At 38.1% G+C, this 11176-nt stretch overlaps 1 protein-coding gene across 2 annotated transcripts; it reads right to left on the bottom strand.

Moving 5' to 3' along the window:
• Nucleotides 1–1644: 1644 nt before the first annotated feature.
• On the bottom strand, nt 1645–9569 carry LOC149011382 (glucan endo-1,3-beta-glucosidase 13-like). 2 transcript variants are annotated; one of them, XM_089163833.1, is made up of 4 exons: nt 9293–9569; nt 2864–4135; nt 2174–2204; nt 1645–2064 (listed from the first exon to the last, which is right to left on the bottom strand). In XM_089163833.1, the coding sequence occupies exons 1-4, from the start codon at nt 9372–9374 to the stop codon at nt 1941–1943; spliced, it is 1509 nt and encodes a 502-aa protein (XP_089019959.1). In that variant the 5' UTR covers nt 9375–9569; the 3' UTR covers nt 1645–1940. The 2 variants fall into 2 exon arrangements, with proteins under 2 accessions (XP_089019959.1, XP_089019960.1); XM_089163834.1 differs by lacking the exon at nt 9293–9569 and adding an exon at nt 5831–9270.
• Nucleotides 9570–11176: the final 1607 nt, after the last annotated feature.

Below are 11176 nucleotides of genomic sequence, written 5' to 3'. Positions count from 1 at the left end.
AATCTTGTGTTTGCAATTCATAAGCCCAGTCTGGTATACCATTCTTTTCCCAACATTTCTCAATAGTGTGATTAGGTTTTTCACAAAAAGTGCACTGATGAGCCAGGAACCGAGACCACGACCACGAATTTGGCAACGGCCCCTAGAGGATTTTCCATGACCAGCCACAAAAGCAGGGTTCTACTTAGAGGAAGTATTTGAGGATTTGGAAGAACTAGGGACGGACTAGCCAATTCAATCGAGAAAAGACTTCATTGAGTGAGGGCACCTTTCTCCAATAAGCAATTGACTCTTTTAACTATTTGATAATCAAGATGAAGGCCAGCCAGAAACCTGGCAACATAAAACTCAGTCTGTTGCTCCTTCAATTTCCCAAGCTCTGTAAGGGGTTGGTAAACCTGGAGTTCCTCAAGATAACCTTTGTAAGTACTGAAATAATCATTTAGGGATTTGTCTCCTAGAGAAAACTGGAAAAAAAAAATTCATACAATTCATATGCATGAGAGATGTTCGTAGCTTGGGAGTAGCTTTCATAGAGATTGTCCCACACTCCCTTAGCTAAACTATGAAATACTACATCGGCAGCTACGGACTATTCCATAACATTGAGGGCTCAATACTATTCCATAACCAAATTTTAACAACAGAATCATAATCAGCTACAGACTTAGGAGCCTCAATATTAAGTTTAGGTGGGTCTTCCTTGATATATTTAAGTTTGCCCTTGGCATGGATATAGGCATCAACAGCCTGAGCCCTTAACAAGGAATTAGAAACACCACTTAATTTCATGGTGGTGATCTGTACTTTTAAACTATCAGTAGGTTTAGGTTCAGCCATAATAACCACATGGGTGTTCTAGCAGTAACAGACAATCTTCGAGTAGACCAGTCCAAAAACATAGACAATCGAAGGACGAACGGCAATCACCATCAAAATAGGTCATCTCCAGTATCATACTAACTCTATACTTCAAATCCAGAGACATTCAAGAGGTGGAAAAAACAGCAGAACAAGAGCATTTGTAGAGCCAGGTGTCTCTCAAATAAAACTCAGCAAGCAGTCGTGAGGTAGAGTAGCAGCAACATAAAAAATATTGATCATGTATAGATTCCAATCACAGAGCAGCAGTAAAATAGATCAGACATAGAAGGTGTAGTCCTTCGTCTTCAGATTGTCTGATCAGTCATTAGAAAACAGTAGAAGCAGCACCAATACACCTTGAAAGACTCTCAAAATTGCAGAATAAAAAGGCACAGTCCAGGGATCAAATCAAGGCTCTGATGCCATGTAGCAATCCAATAGTCTTAGAAATCAAAACCAGATGTAAGCAGTAGCTTAGAAGTTAGAACCAGAGGAGAACCAAAGAGGTGATAGAGAGAGATAGGGAGAGAGAGAGAAAAGAGAAGGGAAAGAGATGACTTGCATATGCAAGGCTCCCCCTCTCCTACTTACTCTCTATATAAATACACAACTTAGTTTAGAATCTCTTTCCTAAATAAAATACATAAAATAGAAGTTCCATATTATCAAAAACAGAAAGATCAGAAATAGGAAACTATCCTAGATATGATTTATAACAACGAAAAGGGAAAGCTAGCCAGCAAAAAATCCTCTCTCAACAAACTCTGATTTCTAACAACAGAAAGAGAGACTTCACAGTAACAAAAGTAGTTAACACCCAAAGTTTGGCCAATAAAAGGCTGTTTTGCAGTGGCATTTACTAGTATCTGTGCATGCTCATACAGATCTACAAATCAAACCTATCCCCCAATAATGGAAAACTATGCATGGGATGCTAAGCTAGTCCCTCTATGCTACAAAACCATTGTGGCAGGGATCACAATCTACAAATACAGATATATACAAATATACCACAGTTCATGTCTGTAGAACCTGCAAATTCCTGAGATCTTAGCCACTTGTGGCAATTCCAGGAATCATGAAAACAAGAGTATGATCATAAGCAAGCAACCATGTAACCATGAAGAGATCTTTTTCACAATTGAGGATGAAACTGAGGTCGTTGATGCTGTAATGTTACTTGCGACACTAGCATTGCTCCTGCATAAAAATTCACAACACATATTGCATTCACCAAGAAAATTTTGAAAAAAGAAGAATTGCAGTTGACATCAGAATCACAAATGGAGAGTTCACTCAAGTTACATACCCCAATGTCGTGTACATGCAGTTATCATAGCCTGCACACAAACATACAAATCAAGTTAGCTCAGTCTTGCATGCAGGGATTACAGTTAAAATGGTGGTCTCTATACGGAAAGTAAAATAAATTATAATAACGTTTGAAAAGACAAACATGTACAGGGCAACAACTAAACCTCTCCAACTGGCAGCAATGGTCTCTAAGACCTAATATGTTCACTTACATAATGGAGAAACAGACCAGTTTGCAAGATGATTGAAGTAATCACGCAAAACTGACAACTACCCTTTCAATATATTACATGATAACCCTCTTTAAGCGAATAGATAATATTAACAAAATCAAAAAGTGGGTAAACTGTCAAACAATAAAAAGTTCAAAATCACATTGATTAGCTTAAATCAGTACAAGGTTTGACAATCAACAGACAGATAATGCAGAACCACACCTAAAAACAAATGAATTTTCAAGTAAGAAATCTTCTAGCTAACAAATTAATGAATCCCTACTTGCATGCACTAATAGGGGCTGGAAGACGCTGCAAACAATGTTATGCATGCTCAAAGTCTTAATCCACCAAAATGGCAGTGGAGAAATACAGCTATCAAATATCTTGATGAGAATCTGAACTTAATTGGCCAGGTGGGATTATATGAGTATCTAAGAAGAAAAATGTCAGATTAGCACCAAACTTACTTGGGTTCTTATTAGTTTTCAACCCTGAACCTCCAAAGCTGCAAGCAATGTCAGTAGCTCCATTTTGTTGGTAATAACTGTTGAAGGCATATGATGCATGGGAAAGTAATGTATCAGGCTGGTAACATGGCTGGCTAGGCTGGATAGCTGAACAATCCACATTCCCAGCACTACAAGCCCAATCTAAAGCACTCTGTAAATCCAGTTCTGAAGCAGTAGCCGAAGCAATACACCAGGTTCCATTAGAACTTGTAATGTTTGCCTCTGAAGTTGCATCAACAGCCCCTTTTCCCGTTAAATCCAGGCTATAGACGCTTGTCTGGTCAGGGTAAAATAAGCCCCAGTTCCTCTCAGATTCCAGTCCAGGTTTTCTGTTCTCATTGAACAATGAAAAGATATAGACATCCAGCTCCTGCCCAGGCTTCGCTGGAGTTCCTGTGTTATTGATAACATGGTGAATAAGATTGTTGTTATATTTCTGGGCATTATCAGGAGTTGCAGCTTTCTCCTGAGCTGATCCTTTTGTAGGCCATCCTGTCTCTGCAACCATAACTGATATTGTTTTGAAATTCAGTGCCATCAATGCAGAGTAGACAGCATCTACCTGAGCATCAAACATGTTTGTGTAAACCAAACCAGTGTTGGGATCAATAACTTCCTCTGATGATTCAAACAGAGCATAATCCAGAGAAACATTATTTGGGGAATCTCTATAAGCATAGTAAGGATAAATGTCAACTACGAATGGGGACTGATTCTCAGCAAGAAATTCCAACATGGGCTTCAGGAAGGAAGCATATCTACTATTAAAAGCCCCAGCTGATGGAGGGAATGATCTAGATAAGACCCCAAGAGAATGAGTACTGGAAACTTTAATCTTCTTATGCAGACCAGCTTTTCTAAGAGCTGCAAGAACGTTGTGCATGGCAGGTACAACAAGGGCAGATATGTTTGAGGGGCTTTCAGTGACTTCAGCACCAACAGTTATGTATGTAATCTTTGTTGCAGGGTAATAAGGGATGATGCCGTTCTTTAACCATGTATCGACATTGGATTGGAACTGGGAGAATGGCAGTAAGTCCATATTTGACACTCCAATCATGAGCTCCACTCCAGTGTTGGCAAAGGCCTTGAGAACTTGAATATTTGAATCATAGATCCTCAAATATTTAATATTGTGTAGTTGAACAAGTTGAGCTACTTTATCAGGGGTGGGAAGGTCATCAGCATTTCTCCCGTAGCAGACTCCTACTGTGCTTCCCCTGCAGAGCACTGTCACAGAAGCCAACTAGTTTAGACGTGTTTATGAGATTGAAGAGACATAAAATCCCTACATAAACCAGGTTTCAGTTATGTTCTCTTTTTTTTTAAGGGGGTACAGAGGGCAAGGGATGTGAAACCTCAAATTTTGTTATAGGAGCAATCAACACAGTTACAATGAGTGTAATAGTTATTTATTTCCCTTTTTCGATGGTTCTAGCATTCAACAACAAAATGAGAAATTAAAAGAATGCCACATATTATTCACACTCACAACTGAAACCTCACGAGCTCATCTTAGGAAGTGGACATGATTCTACACTTTGCTTCTACACCAAAACATCACCCATTCATGCATCTTGGGAAGGAAAAGTATATAATTATCCCGATCTTTTGAATGACTACGGTAGTTTGGTCAATATTGTTTTCCCTTCTATTCTGCCATTATTGGTAGCTTCAGACCCAGGATGCACAACAATTTGATCTTCTCAGAGGACATAGTATCAGAACCTCTTCAAAGGATACAATATTTATGTTTTATTGCATATGCTTTCCTCTGCACAGCAGCTACTACCATCCACTGATTAAAATTATTCAACATCAATCTGTTCACCTAGCATGGACACTCTGTCCATGTTCTGTTTCTCCTCTCACTATGACTGCAAGTGGGAGACTAGGGTCAGACATTGGCCTTATTGCCCTACTCTTATCCTCTGAGACAGTACAGACCTCTTCACTGTACCCCCATCGGCAGGCCAGATATTCCTTTATTGTCAACCTTATACTGATACATGCCATTACTCAAGGGGGAAACATATTGGGCAGGCATTCAATACTAATTCACCTAATGGCTACCAATATTTACCAATATATACAAAATATTACATTATAACTTCTGGTAAATCTAATAAACAACCATTTCATATCCAACAGAGCAATTAATCACTTGTAGCCCCCTGTTTGATTCACTTTATCAAATGGCTATGGTCCTTGGATAGACTAGACATGGGCCAAGGGTGAGTTGCCGAGGAGAATGTGGCTGAGCCAGGGTTTCCTTTGCCTCATTGAATTTTTTTTTCTTTTTTCTTTTTTCTTTCTCTCTCCATCTTTCCTCAAGAAAGAATGATTTAATTATTTGGTGAGGGGGTGTTCATAGAAGTCTTAGTCTGTATAAGCATTATGCATAGCATAAAAGGTTGGAACCCATTACCCTTACCCACTCCATTTAGCTAGAAGTACAAAACTCTTTATCATTTCACTCCCCGCCTGCCCAAGATGGTATAGTATCCTACTTGTACCCTCCAAATGAGGTTCAGATACGATGGGTAAGACAGCCTTACTTCTGGCTGAAGCATCTACTTTGCATCCGATGACATCTTACTAGAAACTAATTGGAATATATTCCATCATGCTATATGTCTGTTTGAAAATCAAATGAATGCCAACAGAAAATGAGTAATCCACTATAAACATAAGAATGCCAACAGAAAATAAGCTGTCCAACTGATAAGTAACACAATAATCAGGCAAGTCCTTGATCCACCACGAAGTCAAGAACTAGTCTTGACACCATACAATTAAATTGGGAAATTTTAATCATCTGACCTTTGACTTGTCATCAACTCGCTGTCCCACATGTTCAATCTATGGATATACATAATTTTTTAACTAAAAGCAATACTAGTAATATTGAGAATGTAGCCTTACCCTTCTCTTGCAGATATGCTGCTTCCAGACTTGAACTTGTGACTTGATCACAACGGAGCAACCTCACCATTTGTTCGAAGGCCTGAGCTCCCCTGAGAACCTCTCACACAATCTAATTTGACTTCATATACCAGTTGAACCTCTCCCTTAAGAATTTAAGCTTTTGGATTGGAAGGCTTAGCCCATCAGGCCCACTACATCATTGTTAATCATACGAATAGATGCTTAAAAGAGGAACACAAGTTCCACATATACTACCAGCCCAAGAGGGATAAGATATGAGGGGAAGTGTCGAGAAGGATCCCGTTTGGGCTAACTTTTGGACCTAGGATGACTTCATGTGCCAGTTCAGCCTCTCCACCTAACAGCTTAAACCTAAGGTGCATATCAACTAGACAAAATTCATTCATTTGCTTAAGTTCTATATGGAGGTAAAAGAAAGAAGAAAAAGATGCATACAAAGGAAGATACCAAAAAAGCAATCAATACCTCTTACCTATCATACTTGTAAGAACCATTTGATGAATAGCCACTATTAGAGCACATGCATTTTCACAATCCAAAATACACAACTTGCACTTGAATACAACAATGACAGCCTTATACCAATTAAAAGAAGTAGGCCACATTGATCCTTTCATAAAAAGATGAAATGAGAAAAGAAACATGAAACTGAAAGGTGGTTGCACAAGGAGGAAGGGTAGCCCAGGGCTTCAGGAAAAACTCAACAATGACTTGCACCTGAATAAACTCAAAAATTGACTTGATGAAGTTCAGCTGTTTACTGTCAAATCCTAGCTAGATGGGCTTAGAAAAAAGAAACTGAAGTTGCCACCCAGACTTAATGATCAGTGTTTTTCATATTATATAAGTGTTTGTCCTCGTCATATCAGTTGAAGCTGGGATTTAGCAACATCAAACCTTAGTTTGCTTTCATCCTGCTTAATTCCCTAATAGAAACACAATAGTGAACCATTTTGGATATGCAGAATTACACATCCTATCAGATTCCATGGATCAGAAACAACCAACAAACGATGGAATCCTCGTGCATCCAAACAACCAATAGAATCATCAATATTATGGATTAGAAATGAACCGACTCAATTCAACAAAGCCTTGTCCATCTAAGCAGGGTCAAAGCTTTGTTTGTTATTCTCGGTGTTCATTCTAACAGTTGTTTGGTGCCAGGTTGCACACTGAAGCTTTTTGGGTTGTTTCCGGTTCCCGCAGGCCTGGGCTAGAATTCTACCTCAGTCTCTTTTCCACCCCACTGCCAGCTTTCTGTCCAAAAGAAAATACATCAAGAATACTCATTTTTATACCGGAGCTTGCGACGCAGTTTAAGCAAGGGGTAAATCAGCTTTGAAGTGGTTCAATATGTCTATTCTTATGATTTCCTAATTTTATTTGACAATCAAGTTGAAGATCAATCACATTTTCTCCCTGGCTTTTAAGATGAGAGGAAAAACATCACTTTTGAAGACCTTGGATCCAGAGGTTACTTTGTATTGAAAACTTTGGTCTATCCTTTTTCTCCTTCTGGATTCTGAAGCATGTACTACTAAAATCCATATTTTCTTTCCAGTAAGTATCAAGACACAAGTAATTCCTTCTACAATGCCACTCAGTAAGGAAGGGGATTGGAGAGTGTGCAGGATGCATAACCACATGTCTCTCCTGGTAAAGTGCATGCCATGCAAATGCAGAAGTTTTTCTGGGCACGACTTGCACTCATCCATATCATTTGTCAAACTTTAGTCAAGTTGATTGGATTCTAGCTACGATATTAGGCAAAAAGCTTGAGGGATTAGATGGACAAGGCATAGTTGAAGACCTAGTCAGGCAAGGGTATTCAGGCTCAACTAAGCTTTTAGTCAGGCTAGGTTATTCAGGGTCAGCATCAAGGTCTTAAAGGCCCAGCCTAACCCAACCTTGTTGTAGCCCTTAGTTATAATTGGCCCCCATTATGTTGTGCTAGAAATGTAACACAGATCATGGGACATAAATATTTCCCTTGCTTTTGTTTACTTCCAAGTACTTCAATCAAAACAAACAGAGCCTTTTGACTGTTGAGAAATTCAACAATAAGACGAAGGCATAGAATTGTAGTCACAACGAAGGCATGGAATTGTAGTCACATATAGTATTCCATCACCCATACTTCTTGGGCTAGTTTTCCTTGTATGCACCAATTCATCTGAGGCTTTGACATTTGACATATGTGTCAACATTCCAAAAATAATGACAATTTTGGTAGAACATAGTAAGTCAATATTCTTAGCACAAAAAATATTTCTGCAGACATTATGGTGAGTCCTTATGCATTCATCCTTCACCATTACTCAAATTGCTCTGGATGTCTAAAGAGGCTCTATGAACACAACTACTTTTAGAGATCTCAAATGCCTCACCTTCTTCTTATTCTACTCTGTTTTATGCTGATTTCCACACATGTTTTATGTTATATTTCTTTATGGCTTAAGAACAGACCAGACTTGTTAAATACTTCATCATTCTGAACCACTAAAAATGAGCAAACGTGATTCTTAACATGACCTAAGACACCAGCTCAACAAAACAATCAAGTAATAGGACAAAACACTCAGTATGTATGCAGGGGTCCCCATGTGTTTGAACAATCACAGCATGGTAGTTGAGCGAAATCAGATGAACTAAGTTCAAGCATAGGAACAAAGATGCCATGGATAATTTTGCAAAAAAAATAAAAAACACAGAAATATCATGAAAACCAAAACCACAAATATAAAAAATAAATAAATAAAACTTCGTGCATGAAGATGTCGGTTTGCAAGTTCTCCGGCACTCAATCTGGTGATTCCGTTACTGACAATAAACAAGCCCACACAAAAACAGAGTAGTTGATGGCATTAATGCAAAGTCACTACAGCTTTAAACTTTAGAACTAATGCACATAACCTACAAATTTCAGGATCTAAAGCATGTTCTACCCAAAGCACTCATTAAAATAAATTTAAAGAAAAAGGGTAAAAATAAGATGAATAACCAAAGAACAATGGGAGACCAACATTGCAATTTACATCTGCAGCATTCAACCAAGACTAGACATCCGTACTACAGTAGCAGTGTGGCATGAGAGAACTTTGAACACAGAAGATAACAAGTAATAACCTAAATAAAAAGATAACAATGTAGTTTTTCAAAAACATACATCATTCATCAGGGGTAGACAAGTTAGAGACGAATGACGAAAAGACGCAACTAGCCTAAGAAGCTTTAAGGAGGGTAGTAATCTATCACCCTGAAAAAGACATCTTTCCCATTTTTCAAATGAAAGTAAACCCACTTGGAAATATCTACTGAAGCTCAAAAAGAACTATCTTTTCTGGTTTTTATCACTTAGAAGCTGAGCAACAGAAAACATTAACTGTAAAGAAATGTTGGTAGAGAGTTATTTTAGGATACGAATGCAACACTCACCTGCAAATGAGAGTAGTAGCAGGAGATGAACCACAAGACTCCTCGCCATTGTTCTCCTCCACACTTTCAGTCCTCCACTCATTTATCTTCTTCTTCTATCTTTTACGGGATCACACTCCTCTCTCTCTCTCTCTCTCTCTCTCTCTCTCTCTCTCTCTCTCTGTGTCTCTCTGTTACTTAAGTTTGTTATGATTGTAACGCTTTTTCTTGGTCTTTTCACAGATTACCTCTGAGGTACAGTGTTGTCTTGTTGTTGGGAGTGAGAAAAGTGAACGAAGAAAGCGAAGGAGAGGACACTGTTGTCTCGTAACTCCTGAATCGGACGTATGATTGAGTTATGAAATTGGGTTAATTCAGGTGCGCCTCGAGTCCACAGTCCTGCCATGCCTGTTCTCTGTTTTTATTCCTGAACTCTGTTCTCCCATACTCCAACACGACAACGGTAAAGATATTAATCTGGAACATGACTGTAATGGCATGGATGATATGAGGCAAGTCTTATCTTGCATACCCCACCCAATATGCAATGCCCCCTCCACCAAATCCTAATTTTAGTAAACATTTAAGTTTACTTTTTTTAATATTTTGTAATTATAAGTCCCAAGACCTTTTTTGCCAACTTGGCAGGCAATGCTACTCATGCTCTTAATAGTTAATACTAAGACTTCTGCCAACAGAAGAGGAATCATTAAAAAAAAAAAAAAAAAAGGGAAAATGCTAACAGAGTAACAGAACAGGAATCCAACTAGCCGCCATGGATACCGATGAATTATGTATGACAGTTATTTAAGTAATATATTTTTATTTTTATGATTAAAAAAATGATTTTTTTTTTGATAATGATTAATACTGGCTCGAGAAAAGAAAAGCTACATTCCTTCATTGGTTTGGGGTCCACTATAAGAATTGATCTGACCCACTAGGATCATTCCGTAGGTCTCTACTCTCTAATGCCCAATTCAATCTATCCTAATCTCTTCTCTGTTGAATTTATAATTTTTATGAGGATGAAAAGAAAATCTGCAAGATATGCAAGCCAAAAAAAATTGGGATAAACTTTGTTAGAATTTTTTTATAGTAAACCTCGAGAAGTTGATTGTACCTAAGAGTGTCAACGGTGTGGTTAACGGCGATTTTGATTTGAGTTTTAGCGGTTTTACACTGAAAAAACTCCAAGCTCAAATATAGTTTATTTGCAATATAACGGTTTCAGTTTGGTGCGGTTGGCTTCGATTGTGCTAATGGTTTGGATTTTGGTTGGGACATTTTGAGACCATTACAAAATATCTTCACTTTCAACAATAAATTTTGAGTAGATAATAGAAAATATTTGAAGCAAAAGGTATTTTGATGGCACTCGAAGTAATTTAGAAAATTGAAACTTAAAATTGAACCTATGGATGTTTCATAAATGTGGATACTATTGAATAGAAAACTCTCTACTAAAAAAAAGAAAAGAAAACTTTTGTTCTGGCTTTCCCCCCTCAGCCCAAACACAACCCATTAAGATTCAATTTGGGCTGGTTTGGATTATAACGGGCCAGTTCAGTTAGGTTTTAATGGCTCGAGTTGCAAATTGACACCCCTAGTTAGACCAATTTGCGTCATCGTAAGGTAAGAGTTTGAATTCCTTTATTGTGTGGGACGAAGCCTCGCTTTAATTTAAGTAGTAACCTGTAAATACGTACACCCTGAGGATGTAGTCAAGGTGTGCAAGGTGTGTGTAATCTGGTCTAGACTAACTCAACTCCCAAAAAAATGATGACCCATGATACCTAATACTTTACCATGCAATTATTCCCAACCCAAACCCCTTTCTTGCCTTTCCTATAACCACTTCTCCAAATTCTAATATAAGTTTACTTCCTTTGAGCAATTCAATTC

Source organism: Hakea prostrata, chromosome 7 (genome assembly GCF_041222555.1).
Source record: "Hakea prostrata isolate BN-2017 chromosome 7, UWA_Hpros_2, whole genome shotgun sequence".
Classification (NCBI taxonomy): Eukaryota; Viridiplantae; Streptophyta; class Magnoliopsida; order Proteales; family Proteaceae; genus Hakea; species Hakea prostrata.
The sequence above is the reverse complement of the archived record's forward strand: the minus strand, read 5'-3'. Positions and strand labels throughout refer to the sequence as shown.